Source organism: Stigmatopora nigra, chromosome 13, assembly GCF_051989575.1.
Source record: "Stigmatopora nigra isolate UIUO_SnigA chromosome 13, RoL_Snig_1.1, whole genome shotgun sequence".
Classification (NCBI taxonomy): Eukaryota; Metazoa; Chordata; class Actinopteri; order Syngnathiformes; family Syngnathidae; genus Stigmatopora; species Stigmatopora nigra.
Window position 1 is genome coordinate 1,152,563 of NC_135520.1, and position 23,401 is coordinate 1,175,963.

Below are 23,401 nucleotides of genomic sequence, written 5' to 3' on the forward strand. Positions count from 1 at the left end.
GTTTTTGATTGTTTTTCTGCAGGCTAACAGCGACAACGTGCTTGAAAATGACGCTAGACGACGTCCAACACCAAATATATTTGGTATGTATATATTACCAAATTCTACTAATGATGTTTTTTTGTATTTCGTAAACTGTAAACGCTCCGAAACGACAATATTTCCACTTTCCCTTAATTGTTTACATCTTAGTAGTTGATTTACATTTGACTGTTCTGAATTTTCATTGGATCCTGGATCAAATATAGTCACGTTTTGCATCTTATTTTGATAGGTTACCGAGTTTGATTTTGTAGAAGAGGCGGATACTTTAACCCCGGTTGACAATCACTTTACAATCCTATTGGCCAAAGGCGGGAAAAGCGACGATTGTGATTGGCTCGTTCCACCAGAAACACGGAATTTGCTTGGCGACCATATTGAATATCCTCCGTTTGACAGGAGCGCGTCTTGAAGAAGTTCAAAGATGTCTCTCTAATGTTCGGAAGTAATAAAAGTTATGCCTTCCAGTCGGGTTGGGATATTTTAATGTTTTGTTCTAATCAAGGAGATGGACGAAGACGAACGCCGGAGGAAAGTGGAAGTCGGGAGAGCTAAGGTTAGTGTCTGGTCACAGTACGTGAATGCTAATGTATTTATGCTAGCATGTTAGCCAACTCTTTTGTCACGGACCTTAGTTGGCTTTGAATGTCCTGAACTCACTTTTTACCACTTTGTCAACAATAGCCAATTAAAATAAGCATATTTTATTGGTTAGTCGTTTTGGTTAATGATACAATTTCCATTTGTATTCATTTTGCGCGCCTAAAACGCGAGCGACGTGTTCAGTAGCGAGGACAAAATAAACCAGTCAAAATAGCTATAATTCTGTAAAGTCACGTGGAAAAATATCTTATTAATATTTACTCGTGTACCAAGTCAACTAAGAAATGTCCTTACGGTGCTTTTATGTAAATAAGGAGTTTATAAATGCTTTGTTGTTTTTAATGTAATTTTAAATTTCCGCTATATTTTCAATATGTTTAAGGTCTAAATAGCCTATAACTACATTTGTGTCATTTTGGAGCGTCTCTCTACTTATTTAGGATCAAATTGTGAAAACTTATCAACCAAGTCATGGTATACTAGTTTTAAGATGGTTAGTAGTCCTGCTAGACTTTGGTCGTTTTCAATATTAGAACATTTTGGCCGATTTTCACCCACGGAATACCGTGTATAAAATGATTGGGAATTGTGTACATCAATTTTACTATATTAAATCCTACATTGTGGCAGATTTAACTCCTTTCATCTTAAATCCTTGATATTCCCAATGCAGAAATCATCTAAGGTGCCAAGTGAGAAGTCGGTAAGTCAGGACAGAGGAAATGTCACTCTTTGTTGTCTTTTTTGATTGACAAATCTTACTGGCGACCAATCAGGGTGTTCGTATTAGTTCGTAATTGACTTCCAATCTTGCGCTGAGACGTGGGGTCAATTTCATGGTGTGTTGCTATGGTAATGCTTTGCAGTGACTTTCATTTTTCATATTTTTTTTATTGTTTTCATTCATTGACGACTTTTTCCAAGGACAAACAAGATTTTTCCATCTATTTCACTTCGGATCAGCGGTATTAAAACCACAGCTACTTAAACACCATGTACATTTTTTTTGGCGATAAAAATTATCCCTCTCCGCAAATTGTAAACAAAATACGAGCGCGGACAAACGTTTTGTTTGACTTTTTCGGCCGCTCAACTCCAAAAACGTCTAATTTTCTCACGATAAAATACTATACTAATCCCAGAAAGCTAATTTTGTCACATTTGTAGGGTACATATTTTTCCAACATCACAAAACAATGCAAAAGCAAATAGAACCTTCATATAGTGTATGTAAAATGCATTTTTTGACAATTATAAATCTTCTCGGCGGAAAAATTGAAGATTTGTGAAGTGGTTTACGGTAGGAAGGCTAAAATGATTATTTCCAAGCTTGTTGTTGCGTGCAACTGAGTACACAAAGCAACAAGTAGCTCCCCCAAGGCCATGTCACCTCCAATGGAATGAGCGCTCTGATATATGTGCAAACACACACACACACATTTTCTTCTTTCTCTCCGTCCGTATGACTTCTCCCGACGATCCTCCTTCTCGACTCGTAGCATCCTCCGTTAAATCATCGCCTCGCGTTCCTGGTGAAGCTCACTTTTGTCTCCCGCCATGCGAACTGCTTTAATTCAAGCTGCTTTAAACCAGATCACGACGGATGAAACGTCTTCAAGTGGATTGAAGATGTTTAAAAATGAATGAAGGGCTTTTTTTTTTGCATGCTTCTCAGATCCGCTTTGGGTTGCCTTCTACTTTTTGGGACTTCACTTTGGCTTCCGTTGTGATTTCCTGGCCTATTTTGTCTTCCTTTCGGAGGGCTATTTTTTGTCAGATAAGATAGACATGCTGTTGGCGTGGTGGTGCTCGGCGGTGCTGACTTACGTTTCCGTCTATGTTTCGCTTTCCTTCCTTCGCAGCTTGCTAGCTTCCGACAGAAGCGGGCGAAGAGCAACGGTACGAGGCCGCCGAAAAAGGCGGCGCCGAGGGCGGGCCCGCCTATCTCGCAGGATGACGGAGCGACGCAAGAACGCCACCTAGCGCCGCCGCCACCGCCGCCCACGACCGATAGCCGGGAGCCCGAGCGGAACTCCGTACTCGAGGTATGCCTTTTTAACCCCTGTTTTCTGACCCTAGTTCAGGGGTAGGGAACCTATGGCTCGGGAGACACATGTGGCTCTTTCGGTGGGGCATAAGAACTGGACAAAATGTCTTGCCAGTCAGTCATTTGCATTTTGATCGCCCACTTTAACGGAATAACCTCGTAACCCGGCCTTCCACTTTATAAACATACATCCCAGAAATGGGTCAGTAAGCATCACGTTGCCTGTGAGCCATGTTGTCATAGCAACCTGGCCTGCATTTACCGGCATAGCCAGCCTTCAACTAGCATAGCGCGTTTGTTTGTCTCACCATCCCCCAAAATGTTTTTCTTTTGGCCAAGAGTCAACGGAACACTTTGTCTTTTTCCCTAGAATGCGCCGGCTATTGAGAAGGAGGTGGAGCTTCTGGGCGGGGAGACCGTCAAGTCTCCCGTTGGTCCAATGCGAGACGGGGAGCGGCTTGTGCTCATCAGCCAACAGCAGTTGCAGGTACGCGTGGTCCACGTTATGTGGGTGACATAGTTTTATATGACATTTGATTTGGACATGTCTATTTTTTTCTGTTGTACTTTGCAGCAGGCGGTGGAGAAGCGGGACGAGATCATTGGCAAACTCAGCAGCAACTTGCAGGAAGCCTTGGCCAGCCGAGACGAGTTACAGCTAGAAGTGCAGTCCCTCGCCGGTCAGATTCAGGCCCTCCAAAAGAAACTGCAACAAGTATGTGTCTGCTCCAATGAGCATGTGCCTTTTCTTATGATCTCTAAAACATCCCAATGTATTAGGATGTAACAACAGGCTCAAACAACTTTGATTTTTAACTTATCACTTTCAATGAGAAGCTTATCTGGATAAACTTGTGTTCCATAGACTGGCGTGGACTTCCAACGCCTCAAAAGTCAGCTCGGACCAGAAGTCCATCACGCGGTCGGACAGCGGCGCGGGACCGCCTCCCAAAATGAGGACAACGGCTCGGAAGACGCGTCGGTCGCCTCCCAAAACGGCTTACTGGAGGATGGCGAGACGCAGAAGGAAGCGCTGAATGGAGAACTGCTGAAGGAGAGGCTTGAAGAAGAGGAAGATGAGCGATTAAATCGAGAAGAATCGCTCAGGACGTTAAAGCGGGAGCACCAGGAAGAGCTGGACAGAATCAAGCAGCTATTGGAGGAGAGTGCTAAAGAGATTAGCGCCCTCAAAGCCTTCAAGGAGCTCCACAACCAAGCTGCCTCTGAAAAAACGCTCCAGGAAAACGACAACCTGTCCATAGCTGGGGACATTGTCATGGAGCGCTACTTGGCGCCATCTTCGTGGAGATCTTGCGCAAGTACGGACACCTCGTCAGAACAAAGGTTTGGGTGTTCACATGCCGGCCAATCGGCTAGTTTTTTTGCCCCTTATGGCTCTTGGTTCTTACAGGTTCGAGCTGGACAGCGATGTCTTAAGCGACCAACCACTGCTGTCCATCTCCAACTGCGTCCCACGAGAAACCTGGGACGATACCGTTTTCGAAGCGGCGGAGACCAGCGGCGTCTCCGGGCAGTTTTTCGCCGAGACGGATCTGGCCAGAGAGTTGCTCAACCAGCAGTGCGACGAACTGCGTCAGGATCTGTTGATGAAAGACCAAGACTTGGACGCCATGCGAGAAGAGATCCGAAAGACCGCCGAAGATCTGGAGGAGGCCAGGAGCAGGTAATGGCAATGATCAGCCCAAAAAGTATTTTCATCCACAATATAGCAGTGAAAAGACTATTTTTTTGGTTTCCAGGTGGGCTCAAGTTACAGAGGAGCTCATGGACGCCATCAGGGAGGTCGAGGACGAAAGGGAGAAGAGACGATGGGCCGAGGAGAAGCTCAACTTGCAAAGCCTTGGACGAGACAGCCTTAAGGAGGAAAAAATGGAGGATGAAGACTCTCCACAGGTCTCCATGTTGGACGATAAGACATATCAAAATGGGCCGGAGATGCCACAAATGCAGATGGAAACATTGCAGGTATGTTGAGGAAAATACCAGAAAAATGGAGGGATGCCAATCAGTCACCTAAAAGAAAATACAATACCATTTTATGAAGTACAATTACACTAGTACACTGCTTAAAGCAAGAGTATTTCAGTTTACAAAAAGTAGTTTAAAAAGTACTTTTTTGCCAAATTGCTGCAAAAAAGTCAATTCTAAAATATTGCAAATTGTTATTGCAACTGGAGAGCAAAGAGCCGCCATTTTGGATCTTTTGAGTCAATACAATATTTACTACTGAGACAATGCTTATTTTTGTTCAATTTGGGACTAATTTGGGATTACGTTTCTTCTTTTTCTAGGCCAGTTATGATCAGCTCCTGTCCGAGCTCGAGGAAATAAAAAGCAAGTATCAAACAACATCGGGAATCCTGGACGAAAGGACGGCGGCCATGGACCGAACGGCAGAAGAGCTCCAAACAACACGTGACCAACTCCTGAGCTTCCAAACTCAGGTGACCAGCTTAAAGGAAGAACTGGAAGAGCGGCAAAACCATTGGCAAAGTGTCGATGACCTCCGAAGGGAATTGGAAAACCAGATTAGAAACCTAGAGGAGGAAAAAACTCAGGCACTCCAGGAGAAAGAAATATACCGGAGCCAACAAGAGAAGATGGAACACTTGCTTAAGGAGGAACTGGATCAGTTCGAGAACTTGATCAAAATTAAGGATGCTGAGGTGAGTGTCCACTAAAATGGCGGACGATTCCAGATGGTTTATTGATATTTTTCTCTTACAGTTTGCTGGAGAGAGAGAAAAGTGGGAGGACGAAAGGCAGGAGAAGGACAGAGAAGTTGGAGAAACCCTGCGAGTGCTCAAAATCGAGCGAGACGAGGAGGTCAAGGCCCTCATGGAAAAGCGGATCTCGGACCTGGAGGAGCTCCGCGATCAACATCGGCGACAGGTGCTTAATGGCTGCTCATCCTTGGTGGGGAACGGGGGCCAAGATCATTTAACTGAGATTCCCTCTCTCGTAGATTTCTGAATTGAACAACCGGGCGGAAAATGAGCTGCGAAAGCAAAAAGACGACATGGAGCAAGAACAGAAGCGGCAGATGGGCCTCATTAAACAGGTATTGCAAGTGGATTTGTCTTCTTAAAAAGGTTCACATCAGTAGACAGTTACTTCAATCTTGATTTTTTTTAAGAGTTTAAAGACAATTTTCAGATTTTTTTGAGCCTTTCTCCTTGTGGAATTTTGTACAAATTGCATATTTAATACTTTGGTCTAAAACTACGGAAGATTCTGGCAACTCTGACTACACCATACCTGCTTTCCCTAGTTCATATTTCAGCTTTTTTATGTGCCTCCTTTTCTTCTACAGGTTACAGAACGCGAACACGAGCGGGCAATGTCCGAACTGTTGGAAAAACATCAGAAAGAGCTCCATCGGCTCAAGCTGGAAGTCTCCGCCGAAGTGACGGAAAGTCTGGAGGCTGCTCACCAGGTGGAAATGGAACAGGCACAGGTAAAAAAAAAAAAAAGCATCTTTTTTTGATGGAGACATAGACGTTAACATAACTTTTTCCCAAACCAAAGGCGCAGAAGGCTCGTGAGCTAGAAGCCCTGCACCTTAGCCTGACCAACCTCCACACATCCCAGCTTGAGGTTACCCAAGACTTGGATCTCACCAATGTCCAAGTCTCTCTGCGGGACCAGCCCCAGTTAGAACTGGATCTCATCCGAATGCAGAATGAGGCCAAGGAGCTTCGCCTACGCCAGTCGCATCAACGAGACATTGGTGAGTACAGCCACCTCCATTTATGAGTATCTTGGGCTTCAATTTCTTTTCTATTTGTTGGCTTTTCCCGTACAGAAGAGCTGAAAGAGAACTTTGCCTACGAGAAAGGTTCCATGGAGGAGAAGCAGACCAAAGAGATAAATGTAAAGCCTTCATAAAACCCCCAAACGCTTCATTTTTAAAAAATAATTTTGGCTTGGCGTTCCAGATCTTAAGGTCAGAGTGGGCATCCGAAGCCGAAAGAACACAATCGGCGCTCCGAGACAGCCGGGCCTCCTTGGCGCAAACCAGTCGAGATTTGGCGGAAGCCAACCAGTCTTTGTCCCGCACCCGAACCGAGCTGCAAGAGTCCAAAGCGTGCCTGGAAAGTTTGGAGATCTTGAGTCAGGAGGAGAAGCAGAAACTCCAGGAAGAGCTGAAAAAGGCTTGGGCTGACAGGGATATCAACGCCTGTAAGTGGTCTACTAAGATAATGACTTGCATTGTATCTGGCAACCTTTTTTAAGGCTTTTTAAGATAGCAATGCTACCAAGGCAACCTAAAAAAGGTTGCCAGATACAATGTAAATCCAGTAACATCATCTTTTTAAAATACATTTAAGTAGTGTGTGGGATTTTTAAATTATTGTTATGTTTTTTAAGGATGTTTTTTTTTCTTTTAATGACTTTCAGGTTCTCTGGAGAATATGGTGTCTAGCCACAAGGCCTTGCTTCAGGAGAAAGAGCAGCAAGTTCAGCAATTAGAAGAAACACGTCGGAAATTGCAGGAAGAGGTGACTTAAGTCACAGTAATGTCATTTTTGGACACAATTCAAGTCCCGTTTGACATGTGGTTCTTTTGAACAGATGTCACGGCTACGGGAAGAACAAGATCTGCTGAAGAAGACCTCCAAGGATGAAGTGGATCAGTTGTGGGCTCAGCTGGAGAGCATGAGAACTAGTCGTCAGGAGTTAGGAGGTCAACTTTGTCATATGACGTGTTACCAAAGGGCCATTTTTATTATTCTGCTTCAAAATATTGAACTGGAATTCTGTTTTTTGTCCATCCCAGAACTGAAAGAACAACTGCTGGCTCGCTCGTCCCGTGTGGACGACATGGAACGCCTCAAGGTGGAATTTAACAAGCAAAAGCGGGAAATCGAAGAGCAGAATGAGGTGGAATTGGAGGGCTTGAGGAGGTAAATGTGACCCGATAGCAATTTTCATTGTTCTGTATTCAATGGAAATTGATCTCTTGGTGTTCAGGTACTTTGAGCAACGATTACGCGTATCGGAGGAGAGCTACCGAGAAGAAATTGCTCTGCTTCAGCTCAAAATGGTGGAAAGTGCTTTGGAGGATTCTTTGCTTAAATCCACGGAGCACAGGTATTCCCACAAATACACTGAAAATAAAACTCCTAAAATACTCAAATGTCGTTTTTCCCCCCCTCACTGTCTGTTTGATTTAGTTTTATCAATCAAGATCCAGGAAAAGGACAAACGGAGGACGTGCTATGGGACGATGGCCAACAAATAGACCAACAAAAGGTGAAATTATGAGTACTACTATTATCTAGGACTGGAAAAGAAAAAATTATCCTGTCAATTCTTACATGTGTTTTTTTAACTTGTATTTTTAAAGAATTGGCAACGGTGCAAAAAAATAAGCAGAATATTTTTTAAAAAATCACTGAATACAAAGTGTATATAAAAATATATCACATTTTTTTAAATGTGAGTTTTCTTCAATGACTAGCAGTGGAATTTAAAGGGACATTACACCAAAAATGTTTAATAATCTGCAATGAATGGGTTAAGGGCGGGCCTTCCAGCAACCGTTTTTACTTGAACAACTTTCTAATTTCTTAATATTTCACCCCATCTAGGAAGGACTTGACAAATATCGAACTGAGATAAACGACCTGCAAACCTCCTTTAAAGAAGAATTGCAGAAGGTATTTCTCATTCCATGCTTTCCACCTCCCACACGTTGCTAATCCCAACTTTGTTTATAGGTTCATTCGGATCTGGCAACCCATTACTACCAAGAACTCCAGGAGATGAAAAATCGACATTCCTTGGAAGTGGAGCAGCTCCGAGCCAAACTCTCTGAGCGTCACCTGCGAGGTACTTGACGCTCTTTCCACGTCTGCGGGAACGCTAAATCAATTATGACTTGAACCCATGTCTTGCAGAGGTCACCCGCGTGCACACGGAGGCCGCCAGACAAGTCGAGGTGAGAGGGTGGATCTCGCCATGGGGGGAAAAAGGCAGACGTTGGTCTAACACGTGGTGGTTTCCTTCAGGTGGAGGTGGAACTGCGTTTATGGGGCTGCACCGAGGAGCGACACAGCAGCTTGACGCTCATCCACAGCTTGCAGAACACGCTGGCCGACGAGAAGAAACGTAACGGCGAGCTTAATGCGGCCACACGAACGGTACTTAAGACGAAGACGTTGAACGGTTGCGGGATCGTAAACGGTTATGTTTGTGTGGCAGTTGAAAAGAGAGCATGAGGAGGAACGCCTCGTCTTGAGGGAAACGCTGGTGCAACAAGGCGAGGAAAAAGTGAGAAGGGCGAGAGAGGAGCACCACGCCGAGCTGGCTGCCGTCAAGAAGGAGATGGAAGAGGAGAAAACGCGGTTGGAAAAAGCGCTCTCGGAGGAGAAGGCAAAGAAGGCTCTTAAAACCGAGCTCCAACACGAGACCAGCACCACGGCAAAGGAAATGAAAGAGCTGACTCTCCTCCTCCAACGGCAAGCCGACGAGCGACTGAAACAAACTTTGGACGGGTGAGAGAGATATTCAAATTAAGTGGGACTTCCATTCATTCCCTATCGGCTAATATTTGTGTGTTTTCTTCAGATTTGAGGAAGAAAAGGCTGTTTTGGAGCAACGCTTGGCCCAGAAAAATGAGATCTATTTGGCTGAGATGCAGAAAAAGCATCAAACTCAATTGGAGAAGGAACAAGCCGCCCTAGTGGAGAAACACTCCAAAGAGGTGGATTCGCTCCAAGCCCAACACAAAACACAGTTGGAGTCGCTCGGCGCCGGGCACGAGGAGCGCCTCGCATCCGCCGTCGCCCGGCTAAGGTCGGACCACAAGGCCCAGATCTCGGCCCTGGCTTCCAAGCGCCAGGAGGACCTGGAAGCCCTGGAGGCCTCGTACCGAGGGACGCTCGGAGCCCGGCTGGAGGCTCGAGAGGCCGAGCTGGCTCAGAAACATCAAGAGGAAGTGGATGAAATTGAGAAGAGGATGCTCAGTAATATGGACACCTTGGAAGCCACCTACCTCAAGGAAGTACATGTAAGTACTGTCGTCTTGGTCCTCAAAGTTGGTTGTTTTTAATGGAGTTGTTTGTAATGTCAGGCGCTGCGGGATGAAATGATCCTTCTGGAACAGAAGCACCATCAAGACCTGGTCAGTCAGAAGGAACGTTACTTTAAAGAACAGGAGGTGGTTAGAGACGAGGTGCAAAAGGAGCTGGCTAAAATGCACGTGGATAAGTTTCGAGCTATGGCGGCCGAGCTTGACCTGAATCACCAGGTGAACAAATACATTTTGTTTTCTACTACTCAACCATATATTTTTTTAGTTTTTAATTTTCCCCTCTTTGCACAGGCGGAACTGGCAGCTCAAAAAGAGTCATTGGATGCCGAACACTGCAAAGCTCTGAGTACCCTGAAGGCTCAGGTCATTTTTCACAAGTTGTACAAATAATTAGTCATACCGGACTTTAAGTTGTATTTTTTTCTCTGCTAGTAAATGATAAATAATAAAGGTCATTCCTCTTTTTATATGTTTTTTTTTTAAACGGCAATTAACTGTCTCTTCTCAGGTTCTAGAACTGGAACAGCAACACGGAACTGCGCTTCAGGAGCTGACGCAGGCCTTCACCACTGATAATGAACAACTACGCAATCAGTTCCAGCTTCAACTAAAGGTATATTAACAGATCTTATAGTCAATGAAACTTAACCCCAGGTATTGATAATCGTTGTCTCTCCATATTGTGAGAGAAGAATTAATGCGAGCCTCGTAACGGCAATGACGTGGGGCCGTAACGAGAGGTTACTGGCCTTCGTTCACAATAGTGTAATTGTACCATTATGTGGAGAAAAAAACAGATCTCGCATTGTTGCTCTGTTTACAGGAGCTGAAAAGCGTTTCGGCACGGGAACTGGAGGCATGTCGAAGGGAGCTTGACGAAGAATCGTCCAGGAAACGGCAGCTCTACCTGGAGGAGGCGGAGCTTCTCAAAGCCCAGTTGCAAATTGAGATACAGAACGTCAAGGTAAGAGATGCTTTTGACAATAGTCTTAAAATCGCACTACTCTACAATTAAATTACTTTTTTTCATTTAATTTAATTTTGTAACTTTGGAAAATCATACAATATATAGTGAAACAAGTTTTATTTGCTTTTCTTCAAATATTTATTCGTATTTAGTAAAAAAAAAAAACATGATTTCCCCTATAAAATAGAATTGCTTACTTATTAGTACTTAAGGCATCAAATCCCGATGAGCAAATTCCACGTCTGAATTCCTCCGCTTCCCCAAGCGTGTCATTTCTAAACCACCGTTATGTAATCCCCGTGGATTATTTCACGCTGCCGTTTGTCCGTTTTGGCGATGCTGCGCCTTTTAATCTCCAGATGCACCAATTGAAGGTTTTAGTTGAGGTTTTTCTCCCCCCCCCTCATTTTTGGATCCTTTCCCAATGGCGCTTTAGTCAAACCGGGTTTCTCGGGTAATCCCGCCATCCCATACAACCAGGGGGCGCGCATCCACGTGCTCGTTACATCGCCGCCATCCAAACGGGGGACGGACCGACGTAAGCTTTTTATCCGCTGATGTGCGAGGATTTTAGGCCAAAAGGCTCTTATTTCCTTTTTCCACATTTCACAGAAGTAGACAATGCTGATAAATGAATGAGCGTATCCTTTATTTCATTTCTTTTTCTTATTTTCTTTCAAGACGGAGAAAGAGGCGGAGCTTGAGAACCTGAGGCAGGCCCTGACGTCGGAACAGGAAGAGAAGGAGAACAGCTATAATGCCAAAATGAGTCAACTTCAAGTACAACTGCAGCAGCTGGAGGATACCATCACACAGGTACTTTTGTCCATTACTGCAATACACTACAATGCTTCAACTATCGCAGTTTCGCTACATTGTGTTTTTTTTCTGGCGGAAATTTTATTTTGGGTTAATTCAATTTTTTTTGGCAAATTCATAAAAATTTGAAATTTCAAACTTGCAAACAGAAGCCACTCCCCCATCCTCTACTTGCTACTAGAACTCAGCACTAAAATAGATAAATAAATAATAAAAAATATTTTAAAAAATATATATATAAAAAATAAACAAATATTTAAAATATATATATATACATATAAATGAATAAAATGAATATTTAAAATATATACACATATAAATAAATAAAATAAGAAATAGAAAAATAATAATATGTATATGTATATAAAAATAATAATAAGGAAAAAAAATATATATAATTTTTTGGGTCTAAATGTTCTAAATTATCTGATAATCCAGGGTTGACTGTACTTGTTTAGTGAAAGCTCACATTTGGCTAACATTTTAAATCAAATAAGTGTGTGCATCCACGTTTTTGTTGTCATGGCACCTGAGACTCGACTGCTTGATGGTAAGACATGAGCGGCCCTCCCTCCCTCCTCCTCCACCAAGAGAGGGTTAGCAAAGAGCAACTCAAGAGGGACGCTAGGAGGGTTCTGTTCCCTAGGCGACGCCATTGTTTGCCTCATGCAGGTGACATTTTTAAAAGTAGGAGGACGCAGAGCAAAGCCATGAAGGAAAGCTCACACAAAGCCCAAGCTCCAAATACTCAACTTCTCACTTATGGATCTCGTAAGATAGGGTTTTCTTTCTTTCCTCCTTCTTGCTAAACATTTTTCTTAAAGGTGTGTTTCCTATATAATCAAAATTGACCTTCTTTTTCTATCCTTACAGTTGCGAGAGGAGGTGGGATGCCTGAAGGGAAAGTTGGAAGGCGAACAGTCCGAGAAGGAGACACTTGACATCCTTCTCCAGAGACGAGAACGTGAGAACCAGGAGGGTGGGAACCATCTCAAAATGCTGACCGACGACCTACAGGTCGCCAAAGAAGAAAGGTACGTCAGTTTTTGGCGGACTGGATTCATTTTTGATGGATTAATCTAATAATTTGTCTCATTTCCACGTTTAGACGTAAACTCCACCAAGATAACGACAAACTGAAGAACGTGCTGATCGAGATGCTCCGGAGCACCATTGCCACGGAAGAGTTAATCGACCAAAAAATTCACACCAGAAGCAGCCTATCTGGGGAAGGCAATCAAAAGGCACAAGAATCAGGTCCGTTTTTTTCTTTTGGAGCCTCCTGAAGTTTGCTAAAACGTTTTGCCAATGACTTTTCTTGTTTTGTAGCCCTTTCAGTGGCAGATATGACTTCAACCAACGACGACATGGAGCTGACCCCCCAGCTCTGTGAGAGTCTGCTGGTTTTAGACTTGCAACTTCATCCCGGCGGAGAGGAAACGGCCGTGAACGCCTGTAGCCGACTGCGCCACACAGTCGATACGCTACTGGACTTGCTTAACCAAGCTAACGCACAGGTAGCTTATTACTTTGTTATTACAGTGTCTTACAAATGATGATGAATTGCTCTTTTGTTGTTAGCTACAACAGATGCATAACTTCCGCCTATCCATGGAGGAAAGGTTCTCCCAAAGTCAAAAGGATTCCGTCCAACTCCTGGAGCAGCACGACCTCTTGTCGGCGCAGATCGAACGAGAGGTCAAGTCCAAGACTGAACTGGAGCTGGAGCTCCACAAGACTGCGGGTGAGACTCACTAAATCACAGGTGTCAAAGTAGCGGCCCGGGGGCCAAATCTGGCCCGCTGCATCATTTTGTGCGGTCCGGGAAAGTCAATTTCTGTTTTAGGATTAGAAATCAAATGAAGAGTATAGATGTATATTATATTTCCTGATTCCCCCCCCCCTTTAAATCAATAATTGTCATTTTTTAATCAATTTTTCTGTGTTTTTAGTTCAAAAATCATTTTGTCGAATTTAAAAAAAGCTAATAAATATTGTTTTAGATCTATAAATAACTGAATATTCTGGGCTTTTAATCCATTTATAAAAAAAAAATCTAAATATGATGTATATTAAATTTCCTGATTTTTTTTCCCCCTTTTTAAATCGATAATCGTTATTTTTTAATCCATTTTATGTGTTTTTAGTTCAAAAATCATTTTGTAAAATCTAAAAATATATAAAAAGCTACAATTTTGCCTTTTTGTAGGAAACATATACATAAATAACCTATTTTTTTTCCATGTCAAAACATCCAGGGCTCCTGGACGGCTACATGGCCGAAAAAGCCATCCTGGAGGAGGCCCTGGTTCAGAAGGAGGCCCAGGAGGAGCATTTAGTTAAAGAGCTCGAGGACCTCCGGAGAAGAGCGCAACATTCTGAGGGTCTCTGCACCGAATTGGAAAACCTACGAGTCAAACAGAGGGAGTTGGGCGAGGAGAACGCCGCGCTCCTGCGCCAGAAGGAGCACCTCTCTGCCGGCCTTGGCGAGACAGAGAAAGGTGGGTGTGCTTTTAGGAGGAGGAGCCTCAAAGAACAAACCCATGTTATGGCCATACTACATTATTTCTTCTCTCCTTTAGGCCGTTGGCTCAATTTAGATCCGGGGGTCAAAGTAGGTCAAAGTGGGGGACATTGTGTGCTGTGTTGGGTTTTTTTAAGAGATCATTTTGGCATCTTGTGTGTGTTTGTGTGGTTTTTTTGCCTAACTCTTACGTCATTTGATGGTTTTTGGGTCCCAAAGCCTTGATTTTTAAAGCTTTTATTATTTTTAAATGGCAATTTACATTATAAATCAGTATGACTTGTATTCTATCAATTCTGGTTGTCATTAATGACCTTGTTTGTTAGAGTAAAAGTCATTACAATGTTAAAAAAGATTGGCAAAAATGCAGTACTCTGCTTTGCTGTCATTAAAATATGGTAAGTTGGCAGACATTTTTAAAGAAATGACAATACTCTGAATACTATTAATGTGGGGGTCTAAAAATCCTCATTTTTTGGTCCACAACGGTCTTTTTGGTCTTTCCACACGTAAAGGTTTGCTGGCGGAAGCAGAGCGCTTGACCCAGGACCGTCTGGACATGCAGCGGCAGGCGGCAAAGGACCAAAGCGCTCTTTCCCAACGTCTACAAGTTCTTGAAAGGGAGCTGGAGGAGCAGGAGACCAAGGGCCAGGAGAAGGAGAACCACCACAAGAACCAAGCGGAAGACCTAAACCAGCAGGTTCAAGCCTTGGAGAAACAGCTCAAGAACAATCGCCAGTTCATTGAGGTATTGCCAAAACTCTCCCTTTACAAAAACTACCAAAATAAAAGTCAAGCAACTTTTTTGGGGGGGTAAATTACATGAAAAGAATCAAAATTCTGAAAGGTTTCATTTTTGTGTCAATAATCAACTCCATTTTATCGTGCCGAACAGGAACAAGCCGTGGAACGCGAACACGAGAGAGACGAGTTCCAGCAAGAAATTGGACGACTAGAAAATCTACTCAGGCAGACGTCGGGAGGCGATGTCAAGGGACACAGGGTAATGTTCAAATTTCCTTAAAAAATACAAACTTCAGAGCCAAAATGGGGGAAATGCATGTATGCACTGTATGTCTATTAACGTTTGCTAAAAGTTGCAGTGAGCAAACAAAGCTTGACTTTTGCCGTGTGTTTGTTTCCTCCTCTGCTGTAGTTTGAGGACTTGGTTCTACAGGTATGGACTTCTCCTTTTAGCGTATTTATGTGAAGCACATTTTTGCATTACCCTTTCTCTCAAGCCACCACTTTCTCACCATCTCCTTAAACCTCTCCCCTTCTTTCCAAGATGGAGAATCTGGAAGCCATCGTCACCAGGAACTCGGAAGACCAAGCCTCCTGGGCGGCCAGCAACCAGGAGTCGCAGAGAGAGCTAGCCGAGCGCAACCAGGAGATCGACAAGATGTCGGCGCGAATCCGCGAGCTGGAACAAGCCTTGCTTTGTAGCGCCGAGTCCAACGGAACCGTCGAGCAACTGGAGCAACAACTTCACAGGGCCAAGTTGAGGGAAGAAGAGCTTATGCAAGTAAGGGTCAACTTGGAAAGAAGTCACAATTGAGCACGCTAATGCTAATGCTACCCCTTTTTTGTCAGGATAAGCAGGCTCTGGAACAACAACAGATGTCCAACCGACTCCAAATCTCGGCCCTGCAGTCCAAAGTGGACGAGAGCAGACACTGCTACAACGACAACGCCGGGGAACCCACTCAAGAACTCAAGGATGCTCTTGACGGGGCACAACAAAGCTTACAGAGCAAAGAACAAGAGGTAGGCGGGCGGGGTTAGCCATTTCCCATAACAAAAAAAACACATTTACAACATTTTTAAACCGTTTTAATGGCTCTTAATACAATTTCTATCCTACCTTGCCTTGCCCAACTTTCTGATCATATCTATTTGAATTAGATGGATGATCTACTGGGTCAACTGGATGATGTGCAAAGGGACTTGAGCATTAAAGACGCAGAAGTGAAATACCTCACAGTCCAACTGGAAAAAATCTCCAGTGAGAAGACAGCACAGATTGACCAACTACAAGAACAGATCACCGCCCTTAAGGTAGGCTTATTCCACTTTTCTTGTCTTCTAATATGCTGTACTTGTCTGGCAGCAACTCCTTTTAATTTTTCTGTCAACTAGGAGCAAGTGTCCACCCTCAGTAATTTAGCAGAAGAAAAAGAGGTCCAAAGACGGGCCAAAAACCGAGAAGAAGAGACACTTTCCACGGCTCTGCTGCAGGAGAAGAATCAGGAGATTGACCATCTCAACAATGACATCCAAAGGCTGGAGCAAGAACTGGAGAATATCAACAATAAGGTCTTCACTTCATATATTTGCTTTTTTTAAAGAGAATTTTCAGATTTGGGCAGACTTTTGTTAGCATTTGTCACATTGTCGACCTGATTTAGACTAGACGCGCTTTAACAAACCTTCTTTTCCCGTCTTTTAGGTCTCCCAAAAGGAGGTGGAGGCCGAACACCTCCTCTCCGACAACGCCAGGTTGCGCCAGGACAAACGCGAAGAGCAAGAGCGCCTCCACGAGGTCATCAGCACGCTACAGGCCGAGCTCTCCACTCTCCGACCCATCGTGTGCGAGGTCAGCGACTCGCAGGACGGCGACAGCATCAACCCCTCGCCGGCCCCCAGTCCGGAACCGGGAGGCCAGCCCAGCAACCTGAAGCAGGAGCTCCACCTCAGCTCCGACTCGCGACTCCGGGCCCTCCGCAGCCGGCTTGAGACGGCGGCGGCCGAGAAGGAGGCCCTGGAACGCTTGCTCCTGGCCCAGGAGGAGGAGTTCGGGGGACAAAACCGAGAGCTGGTCCGACGGCTCGACGCCGAGAGGGGCGAGAAAGACCGCCTGGCTTCTCTGGTGGCGAGACTCGGAGAGAAGGAGCGAGACTTGGTCGGGGAAGTGGAGGACTTGAAAAGCAGAGAACTGGAATGGAGGTCGGAGGGTTCGATTCTGGAAGCGAGGGCGGTCCAGCTTCAAGCCGAGGTGGACGTTCGAGACCGGGCCGCCCAGGAGGAGCAAGCCAAGGCAAGTGCGCTGGAGTCCGCCATGGTTGAACTGTCGGATAAGAACGAGGACCTGGCCAGGAGGGAGGTGCTGCTCCTGGAGGAGATTGAAAGGCTAGAAGTCCGTGTTGAGGAGCTCACGGCTCAGATTCGGGAAAAGCGGACTGGTCCGGAAGAAGATGTGTTGGTGAGTTGTCGTCACCCTTCAAAACTTATCATAATTGATTCAGAATTTCATGCTCAAATTGTGTTTGTGTGTAATTCCAGCCTGTTTCGTATGTGAGTAATGCAGTCAAAACAATTGGAAATTTCGGCCAATTGCAGCTTGCAAGATAATAGTTTTTAGCTGGTATCCAATTGGAGTTGTCTGTACATATTTAAATCATTTAAAATGAAACAAATTGAAGGATATATATTTTTTTAAAACTAATAGGTAAAAATAAGTGAGATGGAAAAACACATTTAAAAAAAAATACATGATGAATCGAAATGTTCAATAGATCATTTAGCTCATTTTAAAACTAATTATAATTTGAAAAAAAGAAAGACAATTCAGTTCATTGTGGATAATTTGCTAAAGCCTTGGTTTCCTCAAGCGTAATGCCAAACTGTCTCTTTAAAAAAGAAAAGAAAAATAGGCCCTGGCTGCCAGACCACATCTGGTAGCAATTAGAGCGGAAGCTACGTTGAGACGGCATTTTGGAGGAATTGACATTGAAATGAGGAAGCGGCTAGTCTTGCTCTTGTTTTCTTCTGAGCTCCCCTCCGTCCGTGTCTTTGTAGCTCGCTAACGCTCGTCGTAGGATGGACGGGAGGCAGAAGTTAATGTTCCGACTGCCGAATTCTACTAAATAACCAAGCCTTTTTTCCCCCTCTTGTCAGACGGAACCCCCGGATCTGAGGGAAGAGTTGTCCGCCGTCAAACAAAACTTGAACGGCAGCATTCAAAGAGCTGAAAAATTACTTGAAGATGGCCAGGTAAGCATCAGAAAAAGCACATGTTGACCAGAGATATAACGGGCTTGCTTCTGCTTCAATAACGTACTAGCCGTTCTTCTATTTTTAGATGAATCACAGGGCCCGTCTATTCATTTCATACGCTCCAATAATTTTAAATAAAGAACTTGTCTTGAAGACAAATGGCGATCAAAAGATGTAGTATGTTCTGACAGGCTCCAAATTCCAGTAAATATTACAATTTCAAAACTAAATAATGGATACAAAAAAATGCATTTACATTCAATGGGATATTGTAACCTGAATTTTTCGTACATAGATGCATTCGTAAGTAGAGGTATGACTATATTTGGAAGTGGAAAGCCTTTGAATGATGAAAATATGATATTTAATGACTTAATAATGCAATATACAAACTTACCATTGCAAAACTAAAAGAAACTTATCTTAAAAATGCCTTCCTAAAGTGTTAAACCTCATTTTCAGAGCAAAGAACGTGCTTTGGTGGAGCTGGAAAAGGACAACCGCCTCCTAAAAGAAGAGATTGTCCGCTTGAGAGGGGACTTGAACCTCCAGGAGAAGTCGCGAGCCGCCAAACAACACCAACTTGACACGCTAACTCATCACAATGGAGGTTTGTCTTCAATCGGTCTTTTTTGCTCATATTTACCGTCCATTAAACGTCCTTCTCCTTCAGATCTGTCCCAGATCTTCTTTGAGGAGGCCGTCAGCGCCTCCTTGAGCTCCCCGGAGGTAATGCGGCACATGGAGTGCTCCAGAGATCTCCTCCAGGAACATTTGCACCCCTCCATTTTGGGTTTTCGGCTGTCCGAGCTGAGCACGCTGGAACTGGTCCACTCTGAACCCGGATTGGACAAATCCCCCACGTCGGCTATGGAGCCTCCTCTTTCTCGGACCATCACCCCGGCGCTGACGGGACAGAGTAGCCACTCCCCTCGCTCTCTCTCCCTTCCTTCGGACAACTCCTCCATCGCCGATTCGGCCGGTGGACAAAAGGTATGGAATTTTCGCCGCCACGACATGTCTTTTTGACTGAAAAACATTTAAAAATGTTCACTTTCCGCTAAATTAAAACGTATTATTTACTAAGTTTGGTTGGTGGGACACATTCATGCCATTTAGAGCCATATCTGGCAACTTTTTACTGTATTTTTTGTATCATTTTAAATGGCGGACACCATAAAGCAGGGGTTTCAAACTCATTTTTTTGTTGCAGGCCACGTTGTAGTTCCTATTTCATCCGGAGAGCCAGTATGTCTTCCAATTGGGCTGCTAAAATTTAAAAAAAAAATGTGTTTCTGTTTATTATCACCTAATGCAGGCCCGCGAGCCACATGTTTGACATCACTGTCTAAAATGTACTGTTTATTTTTAAGATGTGCGATTTGGAAGGACTTGATCTAACCGCCCCCCCATCCTCACTGGGCTCCACCTCATCCTTATCGGTAGCGGAATGGGCTAGCGATGGCTATGGCAGCAGTAAGTAGCCCCGCCCTCTTTCAGCCAATTCTCCTCCTATCAATATTGACAGCATCTACGTCTTTTTCATTTATTTTAGACGTCAGCTCCGAGTTAGGCGCCCGACTAAAAGTGGAACTGGAGCAAACGGAGAGGCTGGACGCTCAGTTTATGGAGTATCTGGGCCGTCGCGGCGTCAAACCCGTGGCTAACACGGATAGCGCGGCGGGCAGCATGAGCTACAGCGACGACCTCTTAACCCCAGAACTTCAGGTAGGCTCTTAAAAAGGTCACAAAAGCTGCCAATTCTCCTTATTCCACCACCTATGTTCCCTTTAAGCTGCACGAGTGCGCAATTGCACACTTTAATCATCCCCTAACCCTTTTATTTGTGCTCTTGATCTGTTGAACAGGCCCACTTGAGGAAAGTGTACCAAGAAAGCTGCCGAATCTTGACTCTGTCTCAACGATGGGCCTCCACTCCCTTCCATCCGTCACATTTAGCGGAATTGAACGATGACCCCGCTTTATTGGGCTCGGGGGATCAAACCTCCTCCAATCCGCCTATGGGATGGCAGGAAGAGAAACGGGCTTTGCAAGGGACCGTCATTTCTCTGCGTGAGCTGCTCTGTCGGATGGCGCAGAAACACACGCAGGTCAGTTTCAGCAACGCGACTTATGGTAAGGACAATTTGGTTAACTGCGTTAATTTTGTTTACTAGACTAACTGTGGAGGTGATGCCGATGGAGATTTCCTCCAAGCGGAATTCCAGACAAATGCCCAGTTGGAGGAAACCCAAAAACAGCTGAAATGTGCTCACCAGACTAAGCAGGAACAAAAGAAGAAAATTCAGGCGCTCGGGTAACTCAGAAATTTAGCACTAAGCTAATTTTTTCATGAAAAGTCATCCATCCTTATTTTAAAGAAGAAATGTGTTGAATTGCCACCACAGGTTGACCATAGAAGAGTATGAGAAGACTTTGACTAAAGAGCAGACGCTGGTGAAGGAGCTTCAGCAACAGCTGGAAAACGAACGGCTTCTCAACTTGCAGCAAGGAAGAGAGGTGGAGGACAAACTAGAGGTATGGACTTAGGGGTCATTGAAAACACACTATACAACCCAAAAACAAACATTTCCTCTCCCAGGCTACCCGGGTCACTTCCGAGGAGCTGAGGTCCGAAATCCTGGCCCTCCGAGGTCTTGCGGACCAAGAGAGGGTGACTTGCAGCAACCTGCGACGCGAGCTCCAGATCGAACAGTCCCGCAGCGTCCTTCTGGAAAAGCGTCTGGAAGAAGAACGCCAACGCTGCTCCGACCGAAGTCAAGAGAGCACCCGCCTGGAGGGCGTCCTCACCCAATCGGAAGCGCGCCTGGCCGAGGTCCGTTCCCGACTGGCCGACGCCCACCGGGCGCTGGACGAAGAGCGAGGCCGCCACTCCGAACAGCTACGCGAGGCGGGCCTGGCGCGCCAAGCCGACGCCGCCCGGGACGCCCAATTCGTCTCGGAGCTGCGTTCGCGGCTGGAGGCCGAGCGGAGGCGGGCCGAGGGACTGGCCCTCTCGGCGGACGCCTTGAGGGCGGAGCTGGCCCGGGGCGGGGAGATGTTGGAGGCCAGGAATGCCGAGCTCGGCCAAATGAAGGAGGGGATGCGACTGCTCAAGGAGCGATGGGACGCCGAGCGACACCAGGCCTGGCAGGAGCACGTGGAAAAGGACAAACGACACGAGAGGACCGTCAATAAACTGGTGAGAAAAGAACGGACGTCCTAACTGTATTTGAAGGCCTATAAAGCGCACCATCGATGGATTATAATGCATAGTAGTGTCTTGAATTTTTTTCCATTATTATTTTTTTTAATCATCCAGTGTTCCCTTAATTTGAATGCTGTATTTTCCGCACAATAAGGCGCAACTCAAAGTCTTCAATTTTCTCAACAGCCCACAATGTGCCTGCTAAAACTTTACAAATATGGTTAAAATATGTGTCATGGTCTTCATGCATTATCATCCAAAGTGCCTTTTATATGTGGATTTTTCCCCCCCGTCTCTCCCTGCAGCACGAATCAGAGTTGCTTGGACAGCAGGAAAGACAACGTGCCCAAGACCTCCAGCAAACGTTGTCCCAACTCCAAAAAAACAAGGGAGATGCGGACTCTCAGTCCATAGACGGCGCCTACCCCGATGAGGAGAACTGGCAGGTACAAGAACTAGCTAACTAGCTTTCACTATTTTATCAAGGCAAAAATAAAAACCTTTGTTTTCTCCTTCTGGTCAAAGATGGCGCCCACCATCTCCACTGATCTCCTGGAGAATATTCTGAAGGAAAACAGGGAGCTGACGTTAAATCTGACGTCTCTAAAGCGGGACAAGAGCGCCCTGAACCAAAAAGTGGCCCGACTAGAACGCCAACTGCACTTGGCTGAGAACGAAGCAGCCAAAGTGACCACGGAGAGGGAAAACATCCCACTTGGGGACGTCATCCCCAGCAACAAGGTGGATAATAGGCTCGGGAATTCCCAAATAATCCAAATAATTGACGGATTTTGGTATTTTGTTGCGTTTCGTCCCAGGTACAACGTTTGTACGAGCGCTACCTCCGCGCCGAGAGCTTCCGGAAAGCTCTGGTGTACCAGAAGCGCTACCTGCTGCTCCTCCTGGGAGGTTTCAAGGACTGCGAGCGAGCCACCTTGTGCATGATCGCCACCATGGGAGTCCGCCCGGCTCCGGCGCCCTCGTCCCGGAGACCCCTGGGAAGGTTTCGATCGGCCGCGTTAGTAGTCGTCGCCGTTTCGCGGTGAGTATATGGGTGAATAAGGTTTAATATATTTATCTATTCTGCTAAAAGTGGAACTTGTTTTTCTGTGGCAGAATGAAGTTCCTAACCAGGAAATGGCAGAAAGCCATCCGAAGATCTCCTGCGTGCGGGAGCGCTAACGGCTATGCTACAGGTTAGCTCTTCAAATACTCGCCATTGATATTTTTACTTTAATGCGACTTTCCTGTCTAGGGGGCGCGTGTTCCAAAGCGGAGGTTTTACGGGAGCAGAAGAAGCAGCCTTGCTTCAATCTCGACTCGCCACTGAAAACCGACGCCGTGTCGGCTACCTTCCCGCCCGGAAAATCGACCTTTAGGACGCACAACAGGTCGGCAAAAAAATCCATTTAACTATCAATTTTTTGTATTCTTTTTCTTCATTTTCATTCCACGTCTTTTTAACTAAGTCATTTATTGACGTTAATTCATGTCCATGACAGATGATTTATTAACATTTAACTACATTTATTTGTATAAATTGACAGATCTTTTTGTACATCCCATTCAAGCTCAACTCCGTCTTCCCAAGACACCGAAAAATCTTTGTCCGAGTTTATCCATCACTTGGAAAAAGTCCAACAGCGATTGGTCGGTTCCAAGCCAGGTGAGTACGACTTCACTTTACTAGTGATCACAAAATACTGAATTATTTTTAACATGTATATTTATTTATTCCTTGCCAGGCCCATCTGTTTAGCGGGATGCCAAGAAATTTGAGCATTGATGCCTTCAATTTTTTCTTCTTTTGGTCCAATCTATGCCTTACAAGCACCCAAAATCCAGTGCATATCGCATTCATACATGTTTTGTCACATTTGTGCACCTGGTATTTATAAGGTTCTAATATACTTGAAAGTTAAGATCAAGATGAAATCATTCCCCCTTTTTTGTATAAAAAAGTCCTATTTTTTTACTTGTAGTATTATCTTTATATCCCATCATGTTTTGATTAGTTGGAAATCCTTGAGCCAAATTGTTGTTTGTACATTTTTAATGGCTATTTTGTATTGCCGCTGTTTCAGCAGTTGTTACAATAAATATTTTTTAAATGTGATGCCTTGGTCTTTTTCAGG

General features: G+C 44.8%; 1 protein-coding gene across 1 annotated transcript; it reads left to right on the forward strand.

Moving 5' to 3' along the window:
• The first annotated feature begins 547 nt into the window (after positions 1-547).
• Positions 548-23,382, forward strand: pcnt (pericentrin). The gene is given in 58 exon segments (XM_077731519.1): positions 548-598; positions 1,319-1,337; positions 2,428-2,690; positions 3,063-3,179; positions 3,267-3,407; positions 3,558-4,036; positions 4,104-4,376; positions 4,453-4,678; positions 5,005-5,379; positions 5,441-5,605; positions 5,679-5,774; positions 6,027-6,170; positions 6,242-6,443; positions 6,519-6,586; positions 6,652-6,895; positions 7,115-7,215; positions 7,289-7,400; positions 7,494-7,620; positions 7,688-7,946; positions 8,335-8,376; positions 8,437-8,548; positions 8,617-8,657; positions 8,728-8,859; positions 8,921-9,213; positions 9,287-9,728; positions 9,792-9,968; positions 10,044-10,115; positions 10,261-10,365; positions 10,576-10,716; positions 11,401-11,535; positions 12,412-12,572; positions 12,647-12,795; positions 12,868-13,055; positions 13,120-13,282; positions 13,797-14,039; positions 14,578-14,810; positions 14,958-15,065; positions 15,219-15,239; positions 15,351-15,587; positions 15,656-15,829; positions 15,968-16,120; positions 16,202-16,378; positions 16,512-17,264; positions 17,960-18,055; positions 18,521-18,668; positions 18,732-19,051; positions 19,432-19,534; positions 19,614-19,786; positions 19,927-20,375; positions 20,467-20,596; positions 20,661-21,260; positions 21,572-21,712; positions 21,792-22,007; positions 22,085-22,308; positions 22,383-22,462; positions 22,522-22,657; positions 22,814-22,932; positions 23,012-23,382. Coding segments are annotated over 58 exon segments (10,860 nt in total). The 5' UTR covers positions 548-550; the 3' UTR covers positions 23,026-23,382.
• Positions 23,383-23,401: the final 19 nt, after the last annotated feature.